A 26,818-nucleotide genomic window follows, 5' to 3' on the forward strand; every position below is an offset into this window, starting at 1 on the left:
GGCAATTTTGAGAAGTGTGACAATGGTATTGCAAACCCGAAAACAGGATTTTTTCATGATTGATTGTATTCTCCTTTTTCTTTTGCAACTCACCGCCTGAATCTGAACCCAAACTTGATTGGTATTTTGGAATAATTCTGAAGTACTGTGCAGTGATAGACAGTATTTCATATTACAGTCACATACTTGTGGGCTTTTAAATGCTATTAATGGCTTACACTTGCACAGCCTTTCCCTTGAAGGAATCCCAGCTCACTTGCTGAAGTATTTTCACATAGTGTTTTCGCCTCCTTTGATATACTGTCAGCTCTGACATAGAACACAGTGTGAAATGATTAAAGTTAGAAATTAAAAAAAAAATACTTGGTTTCACTAAGGTTACTGGGAACATTTTGAGAGACAGAACACATTTATCTGATCTCACACGTTAGCCAGCTACTTGTTAAAAATGTAGGGATGGCAACGCTTGGGAAACTGAGCGTCTTGGCCACTTCTAAAGATTTTCTTTTACTGAAGTACAGCACTGTCTCCAAGAGTACTGGCAGCAAGCACCATTCATCCTAGGAAAAGTCAGAAAACTCTCATCTATTTCATTATTAAAATAAAAAGGTCAGGTTGGATGGGGCTTTGAGCAACCTGGTCTAGTGGAAGGTGCCCCTGCTCATGACAGGGGTGTTGGAACTAGGCGACCCTCAAGGTCCCTTCCACCTCACACCATTCTATGATTCTAAAAGAAGGATCTAGATCACAAATAGTGTTTCCATACCTTCACCCATTGCTCAGGTAGGAAGTAGGAACACTTGACCGAAAGTGAAGAACTGCGGCGGATAAGAACAGGTCCAACACAACAAAGAGCAACATCTCTGTTTGGTTTGGGGCCAGCCAAGGCTGCGTCTGCAAATATCCTATTGCCACTTACCTGTGCTTCACTAAAGATAATAAATTATCTCCTGCTAGACACCAGGTCTGTCTGAGCCGAGGTGAGAAGTGCTATTGCATGTCTTTTGCAGAGCTACAGCACGCAGCTGGTGAGAGCCTGCCCTACCAGCCGGCACCACCTCCGACCAGCCTCATTCCTCTCTGCAGGCTCATTTCTGGGTCGAGGCACAGGTTCAAGAGCCAGACTTGAGAGCCTGCCACCAGGGCGGATCTTCTGTTGTCCTCCCCCTGCCCTGGTGTTCGCCTCCAGCGTGGCTGGGAGGATGCCGGGAGCGCCCTGCCACCCTGGCCGGGCTGAGCTGTAACCCCAGCACATTTAGGGGAAAGGTAAGGTGTTTCTTCACACCAGGCTTCCCTCAGGAATGAAGGCAATGGCGTGTTGGAACAATGTCACTCCTAGGTACAAACAAGTGAGGGCAACTCAGCCAGTACAAATAAACAAACAGAAGCACAGAGGGAAGAAAAATTGCACTTTTTGGATTTGCTGCTAGTCTTCACGTGTGCATTTGACACTTAGATGCTATTATGACGGATGCTACAGTTCACTTATTGATTAAATCCCAATTACCGAGCCCATTGGCTGATGCCACTATATTGACAGGTTAAATACAATTTCATTTGCTTGCGGTTAAGTAAATCACCAGCATCAATCAACATTTTCTTACAGTGCTAAGCCCATAAAAAATGTTCAGCGGGCAGAGTGGTGATGAATATTAGCCTGTGGGATCACACCGTGTATGAGCCTGAAATTCCAGGCTGTGAATCAGTCTGCGGACCGTGTGGCAGAGCTTGCTGCGATCTTTTGCAAAAACTGGCGCATGGATTAACACTTGCTGAAACTTTATTTTCAGCTGTGTGTTAGTCAATGTTTTGGGTGTTAGCATCTTGCTGATTGCATTCTTTGTTAAGGAACAGAAAAGAAAGTGGTAGCTCGCATCTCCTTTGCAATGCAGATCTCCCACCCATGGTATTGTATCTCCGAGGGGGAGAAATGAAGGAGGGACAGATTTAAAATCCCAGCGCTGTACCCAGGGATTGCCACTGTTTAAACAAAGAACCCTCCATCCCTGTGCTGCTCGTGATGCTGCTGGCTGTCAGGAGCTCTGCAAGCTTCGGGGCTTCTGCAGCCAGCGGAGCTGCTGGTGGGTATTGGGAGGGAATTTATCTCTAGTGAGCAAATAGTCTAATGTGTCCCATGCCTTAGGTTAGCATCCCTTGGGTGCCACACAGGACAAGCCAACATATGTCTGCTTAGTCCTGGAGACTCTGTTCCTTCCACACTGTAACTGGAAATGGAGGCAAGGGGGTTGTATTGCCTTAATTCTGCTAAAATCCCTCCCTTGCCATCTGTAGGCCCATATGCAAGGAAGGAAAGAAGATCAATGATATTCCAGAGAAGGTGACATGAACTCTGCACGGCCTTGTTAAAAATGCATATCCCTCGCAAACAGGTTTCTAGAAATCAAATTTTCTACCTATTTCACTCCAGTTGAGTGAAGAAGGAAATGGTGGCACTACAGCAGTTGCACAAAAAGAGATTTCACCCCTTTCGTATTATTGGTGACATTCTTTTAGAAAGCTGTGCCTCCGAGGTCTTTTTTGCCTTGTGACTAAGATGCAGAAGCAGTATCCAACTTAAATGGCCACATTTCTAACCTAAAGAAAAATGATACAGTGCTCAGTCATGCAAATTAATGTATCAGTCAGAATCCACCGAGTTGTCTGGGATATCAGATTATTATTTGAGACAACTTCTTTTAACCTAATGAATCTGCGTTCTTCGTTAAAGCAAATTAGCATAATTCTGCTACAGTCAAGGTAGCTATACTATTTCAGGTATGTTCTTATACCATGCTTATCATCTGAGGGCTTTAGAGCTTTAAGCAATGTCACTAATATCAGGAATAAATTGCTTTATCCCCTCTGAGACAAAAAACCTAAAAATGCTATAGTAGTTAATACAACTTATGCAGATATCATTTATAAAACTTTTTATGAAAGCCTGTATCCCAGGCAGTACAGATATGTACAGATCTCAAAAAAAAGTCCATATGAAAACATACCCTAACTCCCCACAGCCACAGAATAGAAACTCACAGCTTACGATGACATGCATTTGCGCACATATTTGACACAATTCTCATGCTTTTGTGCATATATGTGTGCACAAAATCTGCAGTATCACTTTTTTTGCTTTTTAAAAAATATTTTAAAATAATTTTTAACATTATTTATTATTTTTTAATTTTTTTTTTATTTAAATATTTAAAAAAAAATCCTAAGCAACAGGAATATCAGAGTTATTTTTTTTCCCGATTCCATAACATATATTGCTTGTACTGTGCCACACCAGCGCTCAGATTATAAACCCACAAAACACAGTGGGCCAGAATCAGCTGGTCAGTCTCCCCTCCTCACAGCTTCAGACTTTAAGGCAATGGAATTGTGCTGATGTAATATGCTTTGACAAAATGCTCATCATTGCTGCAGTATAAAAGAGGGGGATAAATAATGCCCTTTTTTTCTGGTGGTCTGAAGATAAGCAAGTTAATTTAAACTACTGAGTATAATGTTTCCTGCTATATGTTCTCAAGCACAAGGGCAATCTAAGTTTTGTTGTATTGCTGTGATGGATGTTTTACTTATTTAGAGGATAAAGGAAGAGCTTGGGGTCATTTGTTAATCCTGAAATTTAGCAAAAATTATCTTAGTTCCACAAAAGAAAGCACAGAGCTCAATTCTGAGTCCTCCTATGCACAGAAAGAGGGACAAAAAGGGGGTAGGGGACATGGAGAAGAAGGTGCTCTTGGCTAAGTCAGTCTTGTCAGGCCAGTTTAACAGGGTTAAAAAACCTTCCTAGCCTAAATAACTGGGAGCACTACAGCACATGTGGGTAGCACGGCTTCAGAGAACTTAGCCTGCATCATACTGGACCCCCAGCCAACATCCACCATCGCGCAATGCTCCTTGCCACTGAACCCTACTGTCTTCCTCTGCCTCTGGTACCTATAGCTATGGTATAGCTGAGGGAGTGACCTACTTTCCCACAGGTACTGTGGGACCCCTTCTCCCTGCAGTGCTCTCCCCTCCAGCTCAGGCACGGATGGGAAGAGAGAGCACCTTGAAATCACCTGCGCATCAGAAAATCAGCACAAAATTTGTTAACCATCCAAACAAAACCACCGAGAACAGTGTTATTACTTCAGATTTTTGAGGCCCATGTAGCACAGTAACCCGCCTGCAGCAGTGACCGCAAACTGGCCCCTACAGAAGAACAAGAGCAGGACAAGCATATGTGATCTTTCCTGCAAGTCCTCTTCCTACCTCCAACCACCTTCAGCTCAGGGGACCCCTTGAGCCTGATGTAGTTTGCCCAGTGGTGGAACCTCTCTTCCAAGTTACTTGCCCAGACTTCCCTTAAATGCCTGCAAAAACTTCTGCCGTTATCACACCCTTTGGCACAGAGTTTCACAGATCTGGTATTCAATGCATGAAGAAATATCTCCTTTTGTTCTGAAAATGGCTTCTACAGCTTTGTTTAACAGTTGCTGCCTCTTACACTGGAAGAGACAGTGAGCAGCCCACTCCCACCCACCCCCTCCCCACCACCTGGGTTTTTATAGACCTGAATCAAGGAGACCCCCATGGTGACCTCTTTGCCTGAGCCTGAGCCTACTCAGCCAGAAGCTGAGTATCGCACGAATCTTTTGACTGCTCGTTTCCAAAGGATTAAGGAATTTACTAAAACGTTCTTGTTGCTCTGGATCCCTGCGCATCCTCACTGCAAACCTTCACCCCATGCTCACTGGCTGGACACTGAACGGACTGGATGTAACAGACACACAAAGCTCAGTGTAGGCCAAAGATCCCAAATATGTAATCGCCAGTGTGGGAGCGCTGAATTCCCACAATTGCTGTCATCTTGGTAGCAAAGAATTTACTTTGCTTGATGTACTAAACTTGGGCTATTAAAGCTAAGATCCTCTCCTTATTTAGATGCACTCACTAGCTTTTAACTGTACCGCCTGACATCATGTCTCCCTTCCATCACATCACTCTGCCCGATTTTCATTTGGACTGGACTTTGTGAGCTTTTCAGTTGCCCTCTGAAAGCTGAAAGTTCAGGATGAGCTCAGACAGTGGATTTTTTAAAAGCTGGCTTCCTGAGGAACAACTTGTAATACTTCACGGTTTTGCTATTTTAACTTCCCTCGGTAAGTGGTCCATAACGGAAATTCTGCCAGATTGTGCAGAGCTTGTTCAGGCAACACACTTTCAAGTGGTCTTACACTCATTTATCAGAATGATTTGCTTTAAAAACTGATTTTACATCTAGCTAAAACATGACCAAATACATTTAAACCAGGTACCCTGCATTTGCATGTGAACCATATGGCTACCTGGTTTTCCTCCCATACTGGAAGGGGAGGGCATTTTTAATTGTTTACAGCAGGGGTAGCTCATCATAACCACATCTGTAAAAAACAGCTTGGCCAGCTCTATTCCTCACAGGTCTGTGTGTGCTAAGGCATCCCATGACCACCTTGTGCCCTGCTCACTAGGCAGATCTTCCAGGCATCTGCTCCCCTGTTGAGGCAGGGCCACCCAGCTCTGAGAGTCAGCACTGGCATCCTAAAGAGGAGCAGCTGGAGCCAGGAACCAATCTGTGGAGAATGTGGGGACAAATATAACAAATACCTCGGGTTAATTGGCAATCAGTTAAAGCTGATGTCTAGGCAAGCTCTGAGGATGTTGGAGTCAGGGCTGAAAGTAGTGGATGCTGAGGGCTCACCTCTCTGCAACTTTAAAGAGAAGATACTGATACTATTTCTCAATTATTTACTTATTTATTTCTACGATGTTTTGAGATGTTCCAAAGCAAGTTTAAGATGAGAATAGAGGCAAAAAATAACTCCACGGCAGCACTCTCAAACGGGGTGCCTCGCTCCTTAAGCAACATGATCTAGTCAAAGATGTCCCAGTTCATGGCAGGGGGGTTGGACTAGATGACCTTTAAAGGTCCCTTCCAACACCAACCATTCTGTGATTTTCTGCTCAGTGTCACTCCTACTGGCACAGGTGTTTTGAAATCTCTGTAGTGACATACACAGCAGAGGAAGATTTTACAGCTGGAAAATTGCAACAAAATGATACCCCTGTGAGCCACCACTCAGCCTTCCCCTCCAGTCTCAGCTGACCACAATATTGCTTGTTTCCCCCAGAGACCTGCCTCAGGGGCAGTGCTAAATGCTCCACATAGCTCCACAGGATCTCTGCTGAGAGACACTGCTGGAGAAACAGCCTGGACCAGAGGATCACTTACGTACGCTCACCCATGGGCTTTGCACAGCCGTGGCCCTGGTCCTGCGGCAGAGCTAGCCTCAAGTTAATAATTACACTTTTAGCATATTACACAAGCATTCCCTCCTGCTTTTTCACTGGTGTCCATTCTTCCGCTTTGTGTTAGCCACTCCTGTCCTCATTTGATTTCATGCGCTGCAGGAGCACAGGTCCCGTGGGCACCAGCGTTCCCTCCCCAGCCTCGCCTGCCCCGCGCAGTGACCCCGTGCTTCCTGGGTTTGGACCCCTATGCTGCTCCAGCAGCCTTCCTTCTGGATTCAAATTACTCGGATCAGAAGTTCAGCAGGTTCAGCCCTCGCTTGGTCTGCTGATGTATTTATTTGTTCCAGTGACCTGCCAAGTCTTCAGCAGTCCTACCAAACCCATGAGAAGATCCTCGCCTCTCTTCAGAGCTGGACTGACACAAACAGAGGGGCTGCTTTGGAGGGAGAGCAGAGACTGGGCGCTAGCGAAGGATCACAAAACCATGTTTGGAGCCGGCAAGTTACCATTAAAGAATGCTGCCCATTTATGCAGACAAACTGGGTGCCAGCCGCTCACCAACCCTGTTATTCAAGTTCTGCAGCTTGCAGCAAAAGGCTCCCAGAATTAGCTCTCCCAATCTGGTGGTGAGACACCTCTGATGTCTGAAATGGGTTTGCCTTGGGGTTGTTAAATACCTGCTCCATGTGATTGGGCTAATTAAAAGTTTTTAGCCAAACAAATCCCTGTTTGTGAAGGTATAAAAGCTAAGAGGATTAGATGTTAGTTAAACTAGACATAACTGAGAAACAAAGTTGTTGCTGTTAATTCTTAAAAATGCTACCCTAGTGCGTGCCAGTGAAAGGAGTGGATAACAAAATTAATCTGTGAAACAAAAATCTCAGATAACAGTTAAATCAGGTATATTCTGTAGAAAAAAGTGTCTCCCTTGAATTCAATATTGCCTTGTCACAGGGTAAGACTGTTTTACACACAGAAGGCAAAACCAGCTTTAATTAAAATTGTTTGATCTCCAGTGTTGTTCTTGTAAAGGAAATGTAGGTATTTTCTCTTATTCTGTAGGTTGATTACCATAGCCCATACAGGTATATACAAATAGTGCCATAAGCTGCCTAAGGACGATGTACCTCCAAACTCTCATTAGAAGGATTGTCTGCTTCTAAACCAAGAAAGCCGCCGAGTCTCATTCCTGTTGTACGGACCAACTGGGAAGTCAGTGGCTCTCAATGACTTTCCACCCTGTCCTTCCAGAGGGTCTCAGTTATAAAGAATTAGCTTCTATTCAGAAGTCAACTGTTTTCTTCCACTGATAAGGAACTGCTTACAATAGCATTGCCAGCAAGGATAGATTAGGGAAAATGGAATTTAGATCCACAGCATATTCGTGCTGAGCAAATGTTTCCTCTCTACCAAAAACCCCACCAAAAATAGACCATTAGAGCTTCCAGACCCCTCCTGCCCCTTTGAACACACAGTGTTGTCTTATGCCTGCTCAGAAATTCTTGACTTCATTCCCAGTGAGACTCTTCTGGTTCGGCAGCAGCCAGCTGCCCTCACCACCAGCATCTGCTGCTACCTGTCATTTTGCCTTGTTTTACTGCTTCTTCCTGGGCAGACGTCCCACGGATCCCAGGGCTTTATCTTGATGGTTCTGTTCTCCCCAACCAGCCTCATTCTAGAACACTTGCTAATGCTGGTAGCGCTAATTATACTTTTATTTGAATGTAAATATTTTGCTCAGGGACATAATAAACGTACACCTGATTTTGGAGCCTCTAAAAAAAGGCTGTTGTGCTGATCGAGGCCAATAAGGAAGGGGGAGATGTAAGAACTACCTCTACAGAAGTAAGTAAAATCACGTCAGCGAGCGTTCCTGGGCGCTGGAAGCCAATTGCATTCTTTAGGGCCACAACAGCCCCTGACACACTTGGGCTCATGTGATCTAAATACGAGTCGCCCAAACCAGAGGGCAGATACCACTCCCTCAGGCACAAGTCGGGGGTCAGGATGAGCTCTGGGTCGTTCTTAGCATGCAGTTTGGGTGCAGCCATTGGGTTTTGGAGGGCGAGACAACATCCTCCTCTGGAGGCAATCAGCCTCCGTGCCAGGGAGCGATTCTGGGCAAGTTTAGTTTACTAGCAGAGATGTAGCTAATGGGGAGCAGAGATAGAAAACCAAACCCCTTCTTTAACAACCAAAACAAAGAAATCTTTTACATCTGGAAATATTGAGGCAGATGATCAAATAATTAGCACTGCAACAAGTTTGTACCGCCTGCAGCTAGAAGAACTGCTCTCTATGGAAGCAGGAATGTGGTTGAGCCTGCAAAAACGCGATAAGGGATCTGTACCTAATATTTTTGGATGGTCTGCGTGTGTCACAGGTAAGTTTCCACGGAGCTGAAAGAGCATTCAGGATTGAACTCCCATGTAAAAAACTCTCTACTCAAACCAGCTGAGGGCAGCTTGGCCGTCAAGTGCCAGTGCCACATCTTTACTCCCTCTCGGAAGGTGAAAGTGTCAAAAGTAGAGGTGTGTAAACAACCTTTTTTCTTTCTATCACAAGTTGACCCTGGAAACAATAATAACAAAGATTCTTTTCCCTTGCTTTTCTCAACAAAATAGAAAAAATCAATTTGTTTGGGGTTTTTTTTTTTCCTATACTGTTTCTTTAAATTTTCCTACAATTTCCACATAAGGTGCTCCAAATTGAAAAGTGGAAATATTTTCCTTGGAATTTTTATTTTTACACAGATAAGATTGTTTTGCAAACTTGACCCAAACTTACAATAGTTTTATTTTTACAAAATCTTCACTTTTTGGGAAGTGTGTTGTTTACACAGTTTTTTTGCCCAGCTGGAATCCTGATGAACTGGCATATCGTAAGGGAAAAAGTACAGGTATGGATTTCTATGCTGTTTCATCACATGTGTGGGCTGATGCTGGCTGTAGAAATTTAGTATATACAGATCTTGCTGATCTAGTAGAAGGATTAAATAATACATCTCCTGGCCCTTTTACAGAAGGATGATTCAAGCAATCCATAGGTTCCTAGGCTGCTGCACAAGATCACAGCCTGATCACACGTGTATGATGGCACAAATAGATGAATAATAGCAACTGCATTTTCAGTCCCACCCACATTTCATCTTATTTTTTTAAATCACATAACACCTACACACAGTGCTTGGCTAAGACTGACAAACACAGAGTACAAGAAAATCAATATATTTTTTTCTCTGTGTGTGTGTCTCAGGATGAAATAATACCTGGGGTTTCTTTTTCCTTTTTTTTTGTTTTCTCTTTCTTTTAAGGAAATAAATCTGAGAAAACAGCAGGCAAGTGGTGATGGCCATTAGTTGCCATGGGATTTCAAAAGGTAAGTCCTTGCACAACCGCACGTGGGATTGGACTGGGGTGGGAGACAGCTGACCTACTCTGAAATACTGCTGCCCGTCTTCCCAATCGGGCTGCGGTCGGCTCCAGCGCACGCCATGACCTTGCCTCTTTTGAGAACTGGAAGAGTATTGCCCTTGACTTGAATGGAGGCGGGATCAAGCCCTACCCAGAAAGTTTCGTACGCTACATGTCGTATGTGCACGCCAGCATTATGCAACGGGGTGAAAAATGAAAACCTGTCAGGCACAGAACCAGTGCACTCAAGGACATATTGTTATTTGTTTTGCAGCTTTGCCACTCTAACAGGGGATTAACAATGTGCCATTGATAGCTGCCATGATAGTCAACCAAAACGCCTCAGTTTTTAACTTTCAGAACACGATCTAAACTTTTGATGGAAATGGCTTGCTTGGCCTCAAGGTTTTATTTTTTAAAGAAAAATTAAACGGAGAAAGCATTTACTTTTTCTAGCCTTGTCTCTCCACTTTCCCCCTCCTTTGTCCCCCAGCTGCCACAGCAGCAGATTGAATCCACCTCCCTATTCCTTTATTATTTATTTTTTCACCCAAGTCGGTAGGTATTGTAAGTCGCCAGCCTTTGCTTTCTGGAAATTCTTTGGTGTATTACTGCATAGCAGAGTGGTGTGACAAGGATAAAGAGATTAGAAGTAATTTCATATAACTCCTTCTTCTGTCAAAATCTGCAGAGGGCTTTTACTGGTAACTCCGAGTGCTGCTGAAATTCTTCATTAAAAACTTTCAATATACGGGCAGGAAATCTCTAAGCACTAAGACACACAGTAACCAAAACAGAGGGAGAGAAGGAATATTAAATCAAAGCCTGTACAGAGAAAGAATATGAAGGGAAAAAAACCTGCTCACGTACAACAATAATAATGCATGTTATCTCCAAGGGGGCTGACACCAATTCAGCTTTGAAAGGCAGAAAACCACGTGCTGATTTTTACCACTTTCAAGTAATTAGGCATACCAGAGCAGACACAGGCTCACCTTGCCACCATTAGACAGCCAAGGTGGCTGTGAGCTGCTGCTGGATGGTCACTACTGCAAGCTGTGCAGTGATCACACAAAATTCAGGCTGTGTTTTCCCTATATGTAGTACCAGCACACCGTACATACAGCCTAAAGGGGCAAAATCTGGCCAGCAGATGAGGAGATTTTCCTGGTAAGGCGGTTGGGTATGACCCCTAGTTTTGTCAGTGTGGGAAAGCAGGGGGGAAGCACAGGGAGAAGAAGGAATTCAATATGACCTGGCCAACACAGCTGGGCCGGCCAACACTCGCACAGCAGACCTGACCAAAGCTTTGAAGATGAAAAGAGGGCGGCTTGCATTCTCTGTGATCATCCCATTAAATGAACAGAAGAATGGGCAGACGTGAAATGATAATGTCAGTCCTGCACTTTTTGAAAAGTTACCATCATGTGTTATAAAGCTATTGTCATGCATCGCAGGTCCTCCTCAAAGCCGGTGACCTTGCAGAAGAACAGAGAAAGTACTGATGAGCTTGGGCGCAGGTGCGTGAAAGGCAACATACTGCTACCACACCGGGTTAGGAGAAGAGTTTAAACGCTGTGTCTCCTATTAGAGGGATGCAAACTCTTCTTCTGCTTTTTCATTTTTTGGTCCTTTTCTCTGTTTGTGAATCACCCACCCACCAGTTTTCAAAAGCGTCTTCACAACTTGAGCTTGCTCAATGAAGGCTGCAGCATGATCTGCCGTGTTTCTGCCCACTCGGGACTGGAGGTTTCGTCCTTATCTTCAGCCATTTGCTACACATGAGGGAGGTTCCTCTGCGTGCCTCGTTTCTGACTCTGGATTTCAAACTGGTTGACCAGGGGCTGCCTTTCCCTCTGGCGTCTGCAATACACAGTGCAACGGGCATCTTTCATTTGTCCGCTTCTGCTTCAGAACAATGCCTTAAAAGATCCAAATCTTTTCCAGTTCACGCTGGCTGGGACATTTAATGCATTCAGGCTCTGACCCTGCACGTTTTAAGTCACAGAGGCTTTTGGGATGGCTCTGGGACGCAAGGGAAGCAGCCCCCTTGCGTGGTTGTGCCTCAGCCCTAACCTGTCTGAAAGCAAAGAGCAAAGCAGAGAGACAGCACTATGCGGTGGGGCTGCTCCGAGCCCATAGTCCCCTCATCTCAGTCTCCTACCAATCTCCTGTTCCTCACCTGAAAACAGCTTAACTTCAGGTAACTCTCACTTGCAATTATCATCCACCAGGAAAAGGAGAACCAAACAGCCTGGCAGTACAGGGTGGATTGCTTCACTGGAGTCCCACTTTTACAAACCACTTTCATTAAACAGATCTCTAGAAGAGCTGTGATGTGGTGGTCAGAGCCGTGCTGGACATAATCCCTAAACAAGGAAATGTCTAATGCTAGGAGACCTAGCAAGGGCAATGTCCCAGTCCTCAGCACTGTCCTCATTATTTGCCTTCCATAATCTCTTCCTTCTTTATCCTCCCATCTTTTCTTATCATGCTAAGGACACCAGCCTCACTGATGTTTTCAACAGACTATTTTTCCAGCTGTAACACTGTCAGTGAAAGAGGCTAGCCCTGCAAGATGCTGGTCCCCTGCCTTGCTGGGTCAGGCTCACCAGCTCTCCAGCCTGCCAGCGGGGATACGTGTGGGACCATTGCATCCAGAACCATCCTAAAACCAGCCCCTAAAACAGCACAATTCAGAGCGTGGGTGACTCCCGCCCATGAGAAGCCACTGTTCGTTCCCACCTCTTTTATCCAACAGACGTGCAGGGATGTGGATAAAACACAGAAACAGGCCATGGTGCAGACATGACATCTTGGGATTCCCCCTCCCAGCCCAAAACCTAATCAGCCGTTGGTGGTGAGGATGCCTTTTCTTGTGGTTTCTCCTCCTAGCCCTGCAGCTCCCCAGCCATGCAGCAGCAGGGGGCTGGTGCCACCCCAGCCCAGCTCCTTGCCCCTGGTCATGCACCCCGACATAGGCTCTCCAGTCCCGAAGTGACTGAAGAATTTAGGACAAGAGGTAACGGGCACAAACTTGAATATCGGAAATCCCATCTTAACATGAGGAGGAACTTCTTTACTTTGAGGGTGGCAGAGCACTGGCACAGCCTGCCCAGAGAGATTGTCTCCCACTCTGGAGACATTCAGAACCTGCCTGGACGCCGTCCTGTGCAACTGCTGTAGGTGACCCTGCTCGGGCAGGGGGGTTGGACTAGATGATCTCCAGAGGTCCTTTCCAACCCTGACCATTCTGTGATTCTGTGATTGTGGTGCTTTCCCTGGGTACTCTCCATCCTGACAAGAAGTACCACTGCCCTCAACTCTGTTTCACTAGGTGAAGGTGCCAGCCTGGGTCTGGAAGAATGCTGCAGACCCGTGCTTGGGAAAGAGAGCTCTGCAATGTGCTGCTCCCCCCTGAGAAGGGTCAGAGGTCCCCTGGACCACCCAATATTTGGAAGCTGGGTGCTGCAAATTGGATCTTGCACAGCTCTGGACCCTCACGGGCGATGGTGGCCTCCTCTGCTCACCGTGGGGCACAGAGGGTGGCCCTGCTCCAGCAGAGAAGCTGGGTTTGGGCACTCATGGTGGCTGCTGTCCCCACCATTCTCCCAGAGACATCGGAGGGAATGTGGCGCCTGATGCACTGCGAGAAAGGGGAACTTGTAGCTAAGACAGATAAACAGACTCTAGATTACTGCTTTCTGTCCTCGCTCTGCACATGGATCCTGTGTATCACTGGCCAAGTCATTTAAACCAAGCTTTGTGCAGATGGTCACCAACTGCACGTTCCTTCTTTTGGGGTGGGAACATTTTGTGATCCGCAATTTGCTTGCAGAAGCAAAGAGCACTTAGAGCTGCAAGTGATCTTGCTGGGAAATGCACTTTGAAAATGTGGACCTTAAGCAAAATTCAGTTTTCTGGAAAATAGAGTCATAAGGCAAGCAGTGCGACTGACTCACGCAGCTAGATGAAGTGTCAAAAAAAAAAAAAGAGACAAATTATTTTGCCCCAAAACAAACATTTCCTTTCTGGATTCTCTAGCCCATTTTTATTGTTAAATTTGGACAATTTTTTAAATGAAATGTCATTCTAAAGGAAAAAAAAAGTGGTTGCATTATTTGGAAAATGTGGAAATAACACTTTTTATTTGAATGCTTATTTCTATTCACCCAGAATATCCTGCTAAGCTTGACATAAATCTATAGGTAGAGTTTGTTAATCCTAAAGCACATTTTTCAGTGAAGATGACCTTTAACTAAAAAAGTTCACCTCTGCCTGGCCCCGACATCCTAAATTGTACGCTCAAAACTATGGTAAACTTAATTTACATTCTGTGTCCCTATTTTTTTTAGTAAATAAATATCAAATGCTTCTTGTGCAGACTATCTCATTATTGCTTGTGGAGTATTTAAATAATATAGATGAACACCATTAAAAAGTCAAAAAGTACTAAATCTCTCTTCAGAGCAAAAAAATGCGAGAACATGAACCATTCACATCCTGAAGAGCAGGAGAAAAAAAAATAAATACCTAAAGTAAATTGCTCACTGACCACCCTCCTTTTCATACATGGTGTAAGGGAAGGATCCTACAAAAAAAATCAGCAGTACTGAATGTGACAAAACCCCATGATCATACTGTAATAATACAGACCAGAAGGCAAATTAGGATTGTGCAGGCTGTAAATCTGGCACTATCTGAATTACAGACTTCATGTTTTTTCTGAGTCTGTGCCCTGTTTTCTAAGCTTTTATATATATATATTTTTTTTTTTTGGATGCAAACTGAAACCCGCCCCCAAATTCCATCATGTGGCATCCTACTGACGCGTGTGTCACTCGGAGGGGTAGCACATGAGCTTTACCACGCAGACTTCTGCTCCGTGGAGTAACTGAGCAAATCAGAGAGGCAGTGCAGCAGCCCAGCCTGGCATTTGCTGGCAGCAGCAGGAGGAAAGGGACAAGGCAGGAGTGGGGGACTCCTTCCAGCCTCCTGAGGGAAAGGTGTTACTGGGAACAGCCCGGGATTCACATCCCCAGGTGCTCCAGCTCAGGCTCTGTCCAGGTTCTTTGGATGACGTGCCCCATGTCCCCCTTCCTGCCCCTGTCCGACACCAGTGCCCCGGGCTCACACCATTACCTCCCTCAGGTTGTTACTCCTCACCCCACGTTCCCCTGCCTGGCTGGCTCCGTTTGCAGCCCCCCTGTGCCAGACCCTGCTCCCAAATGTGCTGCCCAGTCACCAGTTCTCGGTCCCTTCCATTTGAGTTATGCCCTCAAATCCCTCTTTCCACCAGCCTCCTGACTTGCCATCAGCTTTTCCAGGCAGACAGTTGTCTTCCCTCTCCCAACCTCCTCATCTCTCTTCTCTTCTCTTCTCTTCTCTTCTCTTCTCTTCTCTTCTCTTCTCTTCTCTTCTCTTCTCTTCTCTTCTCTTCTCTTCTCTTCTCTTCTCTTGGTCCTAGATACAACCTGCTTTTCACAGCCGCAAGCCCCGGTACCTGTTCCTTTGCTTCCTTGACCTTTAGATGCCCTGTACCCTGCTCTTGAACCCAGGGGCAGACAGCCTACCAGCCTCCTACCAGACCTGCTACTAAACTCTTGCTCAGACTGGAGATACGCAGTGCGAACAGTGGTTTCTGGGACTTGGATGTTAAAAGCTGAAGTCTCCACTAAGCACATAGAAACTGTGATTTTTAAAAGGTTTATATTCTGCTTACACCTGGGTACCTCTGCACAAGACCTACTTCCCTGCTAAAGGTCTGGTCTCTGCCCTAGGAAGACAGTACAAAAATTTGAAAAGAGCAAATTCTCAAACTTTGATTTTCAGAAACAGCCTAATCATTTTATGCTAAGTGACTCCCGGGCCTCTATCCAGCCGAAGGCAGAAGTACTCACATGCCTCAGGTGGACATTTTGCCATGCGATGTTTCAGTCCAGGGACTTAAAGCTTTGCAAAATTACAAGCAAACGAAAATAGTCTCCTCCGAGAAAATGCAGGGCACCCTTATTAACCAGAGCAGCTCTGCCTTCTTCCTTTTACATCTGCTTGTACAAAATGGGAACCTTTGGATGCAAAATTTCATGCCCTTGAAGCAGATCTCTGTAGGTGGGCTACAACAGTTACATGTATTTATTACTACCAAAGCTACAGGTCCTTTAGCAGTGCGTTTCAAATGGCTTTTCCAAAAGCAGTGATGGGAAGCAGAAACCCGGGACTTGTTCCACCCATCCCCCTGGGGACTGCCGGCTCTCCCCAGGCTCCGGGGACGCAAAGCAAGCGCCGCTCACCCGCTCTGACAGCAGGACTCCCCTCTCCCTTCACAGGGGCACAGCTGGAGCACCAAATGCCACCCGCTGGGCAGTTCCCCACCCTCCCTCCATGGCTAGCACCACTGGTGATCACAAAGACCCCGACGTAGCACCAGCAGCGCTTCCCAAAGCCCCCCTGGCCCCATGGCTGCTGAGGACAGCGTAGGAAGGGGAGCTGAGGCAGGGAGCTCAGGGGCTGGCGGAGGTCTGGGTTAGGTGTCCAGCCGATCGGCACCTTCCCTCAGCCTTTCCCGGGGCTCTCCCAGGACAACTGCCCACACGCAACTGCCCAACCCTATCAAAATGGAGGCGTAAACCAAACACACAGAAAAAAACCCTGAGATTTGCCATAGCTCCCCAAAGATCAGCTGTAGCAAGACCTCACAACCCGATGGAAGGTTCAGCTATACCGGCAGAGACCAGTAACCACAGAACAGATATCCACAGCAACCAGAAACAACTTGACCGTCCCGTCGTTAACTTGCCTGTGACATTTTCTGTGGCAAGGCAGGGACATGAACCCAGGTTTCCTAAGCTGTATACTGGTGCCTTTCCTGCAAAACCAGTCATTTGTATACTTTTTGCTTCTTGTCTGGCTTGTTCTACACCCTATTGCACATATACTTTACCATAGTACGTGTGAACTCAGAAGAAACCTTTATTTAATAGTGATTGACATTTGCAAGAGCTTTAAGAATGCAATGATTTTGGCATCTGTTACTTTCCAGGTAAGGATTAACAAACCGATGAGTTAGCAACTGACTGATGTTCTTTGTTTAAAACAGGCCACATTTCAAAATGGAGGCAGCTTTTAGGTTTTTTTTTGCAGACAGATTGTGCTTTGGTTTGGAAATAGGGAAGCACAGCAAGGATTGCAACACGAAACGGATACAATTAGACAAAGAGGAAATGTGATAGAAATGGTTTGGATCTACAGAAGCAGCCATAAAATGCTGCTCATCTCACATCGTTCATGTTATAGTGCTTGTTTTGGGAGCCACAGAGGCAGCGTCCCCTTGGCAGAGGTAAGGCAGAAGCTAAGCCCTTCCTGCATTTTGGCATCACAGCTAGAGCCCAGATTTGAAGAATGTAGAAATGCTGTGAAAATGAAAGCCTGATTCCTTCACCTTGCATGTCATTCAGAGCTCCTGACATTGGGGAGGAGGGGGTTCATCCCTTCCGCTTTTCCATGGTACAAGCATCTCTGCATCCAGCTATGCAGTGCCTATGCCGTGGCGCTCCACAGACCTCGCTTTGCATCCTTCCAAACACGCATCCCACTCCAGGATCCCCAGCCATGGCCCCAGACGCACTGATGGACACAGGCAGAGCAAGAGGAGAGCATGGAGGCCCCAGAAACTGGCGCCCGAGCCGGAAGGCGAAGGCGGACACGGTAGGATGGGGAAGCAGTGAGTCAGCAGTAGGCGCTGCGCGCTGACTGCCATATCGCACTGCATGGACGGATGGATGGAGTCCGGCCACTGAGGAGTTTCGATTCTATGGTTTTGGCCAAGTTTTGCTTTGAATCCAGAACTCAGAAAGAAACTTGCACAACAACGACTAGCAAGCTTAACTAATCCTCTTTGCACCAGCCTTAGCTCTGGAGAGGATTTGTCCAACCCCTTTGTGGGTATTCCTAGGGCATGACTACATGCGTGGGGACAGATAGCCGTATCCGCTCTGTGGTAGCACGATTACGGCTTCCAACCTGCAGCAGGATCCTTTCTGATCACTTTGGAGTACAAGAAAAAAAGAAGATACAGTTGCCTACATATTAAAAACATGAAGGTGCATCCAAAGATACTATAAACTTACACCCCAGTTTACAACTCCCCTGTGCAGTCTGTGCCTTGGGTACCCGCAGCATTCACAGAGAGCTGTGGCCTTTAACTGATTCCCACTACTACCAGTGTTAAGCTTTATTGCAAGTCTAACCTTCTAGGCTTACGGATACACAACATTTTTCATAAAAATAAGTTTATTACACTGGCCATAGGTAAGTAGATTGCACTGTCAGCAGTTTTGCTTTCATTTTCTTTGGAGGCCCTGTATTTTTTACACAACGAATTTATTTAGAAAAAAAATGTTGTGTCTGTTGGAAAATATAAAGAGGGAGAGATGCTTCATGCTAGAAGCAGGTGCTTTCCTACCACCTCTTGTATATACGCAGTATGTTCTTTAACAGCCTGTCTCTGATGGCACTCCTCAGGAGTGCATTCCTACTGTTTCACAGGAGGAGATGAAAAAAAATATGTATTTCCTCTCTATTGGTGGGGATGCTATAGCACAGTGAGGGAAAATGATCCCGTCAAGATCACCCCCCTAAACTGACTGACAGTGCTTTGGGAATTAAAAATCCAGCACTGAGATTTTTGTTGCTACCTGCTGTGCATATACAGAGAAGCGTACATCTGTTGAGAAGCAGCAAGGTATTCCCCAAACAGTTGCAAAGTTAAACTTACCAAAGTCGTGCTCTTTGCACTTATATGTGTACAGAGCACTTTTACTGACTTCACTGAAGTCAGTGGTCACTGATACCAGTGTAGAAGAAAGGTTACTATTTGCACAAGGAGTGCAATAACATGTACATATATAAAATAAAAAATATAAATGTTTATGTGTTTATATAAAGACACAAACATAAATAACATACTTTTCCTTTCTGTCTCTTTTTTTTTTTTTTTTTTTTTTTTTAAAGTTCAGTGATCTGCAGATGGAAATGCCAGGATCTGGCTCAGATTTCAGCCCCCTCAGGAAAGCCACAAGTTGCGGCTGGTGAAACAGGCTCAGCCCTCCACTGTGCTGCTTTACCCATGGGGTGGACACCACAGCAGTGCCAACAACCTGCTCACAGCAACCCCACAGCCCAGGGGCTAGCAGGATCGCAGGTAACACACCCCTCTCAAATCCCTGCCGTGCTTTAATGGTGCCTTTCTTCCGGCTAGCTCACCACCACAAACCCACCTTTGGGAGATGGCAGGAATCAAAAAAGCCCCCAGCTAATGCTGTAGCTAGAGGGAAAAAAACCCTGGAACTGCTCTGTGAGCAGAAGAGCCGTTTGCCCTGGGCTTCTCTCATTCTGATGAGAAAGCCAACAGCCAAGGCCACCAGTGCCTCCAGTTCAGCAGTACTTACTCAGGGTTTCTGGCAGTTCATTCCACATCCCTCGGAGCTGTAGGTTTTATACAGTGTCCCATATATCAACCAGACAGTGAACTGATAAACTTTCCCAAGGTAGGTGGACATGGGGGGGGGGGGGGGCAGGAATTTGCACAGGAATTTCCACAGGAATTTTCTTACTTAGACTCATAAGGTCAGCAGACAGTAAAAACTAAAATTGTTTGTCAGTCTGTCTTGCTGCTTACCAGGAATGTATGCTTGCAGATGAATACCTGCAAAAGCCCAGAATTTTCAAGAGAAATGAAAATTGAATGTGGGAAGACATGGTCTCTGATCTTCTCAGCACCTCAAATAAGGACCTGCAAATACCCGTGGTAAAACACAGGTCAGAGAAAAGACTTCTCAATACCAGGAAGGGCTCCAGGAGCTGCAGGCTGGCATGTTACAAGGCAGGTGAGGAGCAGAGCAGCCAAAGACACGTTCAGGAGCTGTTGCCCGTCTTGGACTGTGTTCCCACTGGTCACACGCCACAGGAGAGAGAGCACCCTCCTGGCGTACCAGACAGCCCTCGCCACCCGTGTGGCTCTCGGGAAGATTTATTCTGCATATGTACAGTCTGACCTGTGACTCACACAGGTAAGACGAGACTCGGGACTTCAGTATGTGGAAGAAGCACATATAAGACTTCGGGTTTATTATTGCTCAATATAATTAGCTTATATGAAAATAACTTTTTTTTTTTTCTTCCTTACAGGACAACCGTGGCCTGTTTGGATCGTGCCCAGGTTGAAGCTTGCTCCTGGGTCCTGGGGTTGTGCAGCACTGCTGGGTACATCTGCAGCCGCCCTGGGCCTGGGTGCTCGGGGTGAGCAGACAACCTTGTCGGCAGCATCTCCTCACCCTGTTTACTTCGTAAACACTGAGTAAGACACCATACACAGCAGCAACAATAGGCATGATCAGATCCAACCTGAGGTGCCTCCAGCTTTGCATCCATCGGACATGTGCATTCAACAAGTCATGTAAGGTGAGTCTTTTCTTGCCCACTCCATGAGGCCAAGAAGCCAAGGACAGAGTCAGTCTTCAAAAGCCACAGACTGTACTGCAATCCCTAACGTTTGAATACACCCACCCATGAAATCTATCTCTGCTTGCAGCTTTACCTGCGACTATGCTCCTGTGAGCTTCAGGCACCTTATTAATGCTATCTTTAATGGGAATACTAATGACAGTGAAATGCTCCCTACAAGGAGCAGCACTTACAGTAGGATGTGGGTACCAGTGCATGACCTCTGGTGAAATTGCAGCATCCACAGCCAGCAGAAATTTTACAGGCAGAAGTATGCACGTGACGTGGACATGGCCTAAAGTCATGTTAATAATGTGAATATTTTATTAAGGTGAGCTGAGCGTGCTTTTTTGTTTTAAAAACATCTTGAGGACATGTCCCTGCACGCACATTCGTGTTTGACTCTATCTTGCCTCCTTGCCTTTGGTGCCTTTTTTCCCAGCTCTGGCTCTTCCTCCCTCCCCAACCTTGAGAGCTCCCGCAGTCGCACCCTGCACGCTGCCTGCCCAGTCCTCACACCTTCTATTTCTCAATCCTGCACACACTCCACCTTTAAAGACCTCAGTTAGCCACAGTCTCTTCACACTTCCCTCCCTCCGGGTTCTGAAACCTTGTTGCTTCAGCAGCAAGACTTTCAAATCCTAACAAAGCATCTCTGCCTCAGATTTTCCCTAACTGGGACCAGGCTGTATTCCATGAGTTGATCTTTTTCCCCCTTTCTCCCTCCTCCTCCTCTTTACAAGGATCCCTCATTTGTCATTTACCCCCTTCCCTTTCCAGCCCTGCAGACACCTCCCCTTCACCCAAGTCCACCACCTTCCTCCTCTGGTTTTAATTCTCCATTTTTCTCCTCTTGCTGTTGCTGATTTATGCTGATGACCCATATCACCCCCTCATGATGCTGTGTCCATCTCACCCATTCCCTTCCTCTGCTGCCCTGATCCTTTTCTTTTACTCATAAAAAAAAAGAGACCGTTTATTCGGCATGCACTGCTCAGACTCCAGGCTCTCTACTGCTGAATTTTGCCTGCGCTAACCTTCAAGTGGTCCCATTCAGCATCATGCATTAGCCTCCCCCATTATGTCCCACCATTCAGCCTCTCTGTGATTTCCACTCCATCAACCATGATGACTTCGTTTGCTCTTAACCCTCATCTTTCTACTGAGTTCAATTGCAAATTCTCCCTAGACTTCGACTTCCTTCAATTCGCTTTCCTATAATATCCAGCCCAGCTGATGCCCCTCACCCACTTTTTCTGCGGTCTTCTGAAAGCCTATCTGCTGAAAGCCTAGCCATCGTTTCCAGCTCAACATGGATAGAACAGAGTCCCTAATACCCCCACTCTCAATGGATACCCAAAATCTCTTTTCTCTCCTTTCCGCAGTGACAATTACCACTCTGTTTGCAGGCAGGGCACAGTTTTTATTTGGACAGCCTTGGTTTCAAGGTACAGCTAAGATCTGCTAATGCTTTCCACTTACACGTCAAAGACATTGCCTATTCTATCTGCCCTCATAGTTAAAACACTTCTCCGGGGTCTCACCCTGGCATTAGCTCAGTAAAGGTGACATCCTCTCCTCTGATTTCATAATTGCTATCATGATCCACTGCTTCATCTTCCAAATAGTATTACAAGGGTCATTTTCGCAGCCTCATGCTTTGAGTGTGCCACTCCTTTTTGTGCTTCCGTTGACCAGCTCTCCAGTCTCTAACAGCTAAAATGAAACGTGTCCTTGCACACAGCGCTTGCCCAGGCAGACAGAGCTGAATGGTAAATGGGTGCCTTTTGCAGCTTTTGAACTCCCACTTTATGCTCCCTATCAAGTATCTTTCCGTTTTCCCACGTAATTCCTCCCGGGGACTACCTCCCCGGTCACAACTGCAGAGAAACTTTGCTCATGTCTCCTAAAGTCCTTCTGAAACCTCTCCCTTGTTGCTGAAATAGTGCAAAAGCAACCAGGCTGGCGACATGCTGTGCCTGCCCTGTACCCAGTTGACCCCTCTCACTGTTTCCTTGTGCTCCACCCCGTGTCTAACCCACCTCTTGCCTTTCACTGGGTATTATTTCATGCATAAAACCTGCACGGCAGTGACAATCCTCCCCTTCCGCCTGCGGAGCAGGAACACACTCGGCAGCAACACCCCAGTCAGGAATCCCGGGTCTATGACAGTGCAATAATTAACGACACCTTTATAATGTTACCGAGAACTCAGCTTGCTGAGGTTGAACCTACACCCTGACTCATGGTGGAGTATACGAAGTTTCTCTGATAAAAGACAGAAATGCAGAGGCAGTACTCCAGTTTATTTCCAATGTAGAATTCAAGCACATCCACCGCGTACTCAAAAGGCCAAAACACAAATGCAAATCCTGAGCTACGTCACTTGGGGTGGTGCTTCTCCAGAGTCAATCTCCCAATTGCCCTCATGTTGGTGAATAGGACAAAGAGCATTTTAGTTGTCAGTGGTTGGCTAAGCCATGCCCACTTCGGAAATAGCTGAAAGAATAATGAGTCTCGGTCAAGGATTCTCATGCGTTTGTAGTTTTTTTCCATCTTGTGCCAAACAAGCCCACCTGTGCTGATTTAGCCTCAGCTTTATGACCTAGCTAGGTCAAAGATAACATCTAGCCTCTAAGTATATTTTGTAAAACACACTCTTAAAAAAATATCAAAACCCTCTCTCTTATTTTCAAATTAAATCTTGCTTGTGATCATGGCAAATGAAAGACTGGAAAGGACAAAAATGCCCTCAAATATCAGGTAGTCAGCTTTGCAGTTACTAAGAAGTTGCTTTGCTCTGTTGAGTTTACTGTGTCACCAAAACCCCACCAGCCATAGCTGTACAAAGCCTGCATTGTCTCAGCAAGGCTACTGAGATGTTCCTGATCTTGGCAAGAGCTAGGTGTACCCAGAAGCATTTTATTGAAAAAAAAAAAAATTACAACAACAGAAAGAAATATTATTTTCGGCCTCTTACTGGAAAGATAAAGGTCAGAGTCCTTCCTTCTGCTAAAGCAGCACACAAAAATATCCTGTTCACCGGATCCATTTTACAACCTTGAAAATTGCACCTAAAAATCCCCATACGAACCAAATTTCAAAGTGAGTCGACTACAATATAAGGAAGGATTTGTGGGTTTAGGTCATCGGCAACTTGGAAATCTGAACTTCCTGACCAAAGAGGCAACTACATACACCCATACATAGGCACAGAGATAGTCCCTTCACACTTTGTCTGTCAGATCTGCTTCCTTGCTACAAAGCAAACCTGATCTTTACATTCAACCAAGTCAATGATTTCTTATTTTCAACAGGAACAGGATTTGGCAACGTTTCTTCACAAAGGGCACATATTTTCCCCTATTAAGTTTCTCAATAAATCAGAGCAATGTTGATTTGGGAAACCATGCACAGATGGTCAGGGCCAGCGGCTTGAATGAAAAAGCCAAGATTATATTATTGCTTCACCTATAGTAGTATATAGTATATAATATATAGTATATAGGAGCATAACATCCGCTGGAGTTTGTCACTCTACTACTGCTGTGGGCTCCTACAGTAAACCAACAGATGCTTGCATACCCACTCCAGAGTAACCCCTGGTTTTTCTTCTCTAGCTGTAGTATATTAATAGATTTTGAATATGTCATTGCCAACCCAAAGAATAGGACTTCAGTATACACTTAAAACCATAAAAATCAGTTTCACTGGCTGTCAGAGACAACAATAAGTCTATGATGGTGGAAGTAAGAATTGCTATCTATGTCGCTGGGATTAAATATTTTTAATCAGCTACCAAAAAAAAGCTTAATTTCCAGCTCTTTACCCAAGCGGTCTTAATTTCACAGGAGAGAACATCTGACCGTGGAAAAAATATATCCTAACATGAAAAAGCAAACCCCTCTGCCTTCTGCCAGATGCTCTCACAGCTTCTGCAGAAGAGAGTATAGCATTTCAGAGAGCGGTAGCAAAGGAGTGAGGGGGCTCTTGCCATGTGGAGGAAGCCAAGACCCCAAAATGCAGCCCCACAAGCAGACCCCGGTGCCAGAGAAAGCCCTGCCGAAGCTAGCCGGGCACAGGCCGAACAAGGTCAAGGTTTCAGACCAAACTGCCATTGAAACAGTATTGCCTGAAGGCTCTGCCATCTCCGCTGCTTATATTAAACACTTTCATTTCAAGGTTTTCAATGGTTTTTTTTTTTTTTCAATCTGGTGTATTGGAGGCAACACATTCCTTTACTTTGGAAAACTTCAAACAAAGGTTTCGCATCTTGGGCTGCTGCAGGGACACACAGAAACGATTAGCAACCGTATTTACATGCCAGCCAACTCTAAATATTTCCCTAACAACACTTAGGGCCCGGAGCCCGTATCTCAGAAGAGGTGGGCACCCGAAAGCAGGGGAAGGAGCTGGGGTCTCCCCGGGCTGGGAGACGAGGCGGGAGCACCTGCCCTCAGCTCCCGGTGGGATACACAGCTTTAAAACCTCTCCTGGGATGGGAATATGCAGGGGAGTGGGGAGAGAGAGAACAAACGTGCAAGAAAAAAAACGTTTGTCTCTTCATTTATCTCCCAGACAGCAGTTTGTTAGCCTTTAGCACTCATGCTACGAGTCTGCCGGACACCCAACAGCGGCGTATTCCCGGCGTTATCTCTGTTTCCTCTCCGAGAGCACGCGTTGCCTTCTAGTTTTCCAGCTGTACACCAGGCTCCGCTTAACACGGCGGGCGACCTCTCGCCCCCGCGGCCTGGCACCTGCGGCGCGCCGGCAATCAATCCCGCCGGCCATCCCGCTGGCAGCCGCCCGCTGCCTCCCCGGTTGCGAAAGGCTCCCAGTTCCCCCTCTCGCATCATGTGAACTCGGCTCGACTGGCAAAGAATAATTGAAGGCTTGTCCAAATTATCGTTTGCAGAGTCTAGGAGGCACATAAAGGCAACAATATTCAATTTGTGTTAGCCTCAGGCAGCTCATTTTCAGCCCGGGCTGACACTCCTGCCCTCTGCCAGGTCAGCCCAGCTGAGCTGATAAAATTTAGGAGGGATTTTGCGATCTGTTAGGTCCCAGCCCATCTTTAACTATTATAATACTTTGGCTTTAGCTCAAAGTTTTATTTTAAATTCCTGAGAAGAAATGAGCTGTGTAGCATTCCCTCTTAAAAAGAAAAAAAAAAAAAATCAGCTATTTCTTTTAACATGAATAAGGAGTTCCTGGTATTTCTCATCTAATCACACATACCTCAGAGTGAAGGAGATGCTTGACCTCCTGATCGATAGGTGTATTTTAAACAGTCATCAGAAACTTTTCCCAGATAAGATCCCATTCTTATGCTAATGTCTATAACAGACTGGCAGACAGCAGCCTATCTCAGAGCCCTCTTGACACCTCCCTGTCACTTGTTCCCTCCGCTCTGCGTTCTGCACAAACTACAGTATTTTAAATCGTGTAAAAGAAGAAACAGCTATACAAACAAAATACTCCTTCCAAAATTTACTCTAAACACATTAGGTACCCCACACTGTGGTATTTCTTTGACACGGAGAAACATACATCGTTTAATTTAAAACTCTCAGATCTGCAGACAACTTCTCGCTCTCTCCTTGTTTAATACCTGCTTCTGCCTCTCATCTGTCATCTTTCCTCAAAATCACCAGAAATCTGTCGCTTGGAAAGAGTCACCAAAACTTCACCGAGAATCTCTGCAGTCCTCTCCATTTGCTTCCCCCCCCCAAAAAAACATTTTGAAATGTATTTTCTGAGCGAACTTCTGTCCTCTTACGTTGTCAACCCAGCCACAGAAGAGTAAAGCCTCAGGTAAGGACAGAGGAAGAGGAGAGCAAACCGAAAAGCGACGGTACCTACCTGGAGCCCGCCTCGGCGCCCAGCACCATTCGCAGCGGCAGCAACGTTTCGGGGCAGCAACCTAATGCATTTTCCTTTCTACCGCGCTTCTAAATGAGAGTTGAGCAACTCCTCACACTGCTGCTTGGAGCAACAGCTCTCCCAGCCTTAACTCTCTCTCTTGGCTCTTTGTTCTTTTTTTTTTTCCCCCTTTTTTTTTTTTTTTTTTTCAACAGAGTTTTTGAGCAGTAAAACTTGCAATTAGTACCAGCTAAGCTAAAGCCCCTGCTCGCCCCTGCCCTAAGCCGCACATTCCAGGGCGCTGAGCGGGACGCTGAGCTCCTCGCCAGCACCGCGCAGCTCTTCCACTCCCAGACCCGACTTTCTGACCACAAACTCGATAAGGCTGGAAGGAGCTCAGGAGCACGCACTGATACTCGGACAGAGGAAAAATTGGTCTCTCATCCCCAGCCTGGGTGTTGTTTTTTTTTTATCCCCCCCTCCCTCCTCTTCCTCCTCCCTTTCTCTCCGCACTCACAGTAGCAAGGTTGTCTCTTGACTACTCCCTGCCTTAAACTCACCAAACCAGATTTTTACTCCCAACACCTTCCCGTAAATCTGAACTGAAATTTTACCCTGCTCTCTGAGCCTCGGCTGGCGGAGGGCCAGTGCAGCATTCCTGTTGTTTTAAGAGGGCAGATTAAAAAAAAAAAAAAAAAAAAAAAAAGGAAGAAAAGAGAGGGAAACCTGGAGAGATGCAAAGGCTGGAAGGAAGAAAA

The 26,818-nt window shown here is 45.8% G+C and overlaps 1 protein-coding gene across 1 annotated transcript in view; it reads right to left on the reverse strand.

Annotated features, from left to right (window-relative positions):
* Positions 1-26,502, reverse strand: part of RBM47 (RNA binding motif protein 47) — a 78,652-nt gene extending 52,150 nt beyond the window's left edge. The window contains exon 1 of the mRNA XM_082482930.1: positions 26,061-26,502. Coding sequence (XP_082339056.1) covers positions 26,061-26,089 — 29 coding nt within the window. The 5' untranslated portion in view covers positions 26,090-26,502. The remainder of the gene's footprint in view (positions 1-26,060) is intronic.
* Positions 26,503-26,818: the final 316 nt, after the last annotated feature.

This window comes from Vanellus vanellus, assembly GCF_965231255.1.
Source record: "Vanellus vanellus genome assembly, chromosome: 4".
Lineage (NCBI taxonomy): Eukaryota > Metazoa > Chordata > Aves > Charadriiformes > Charadriidae > Vanellus > Vanellus vanellus.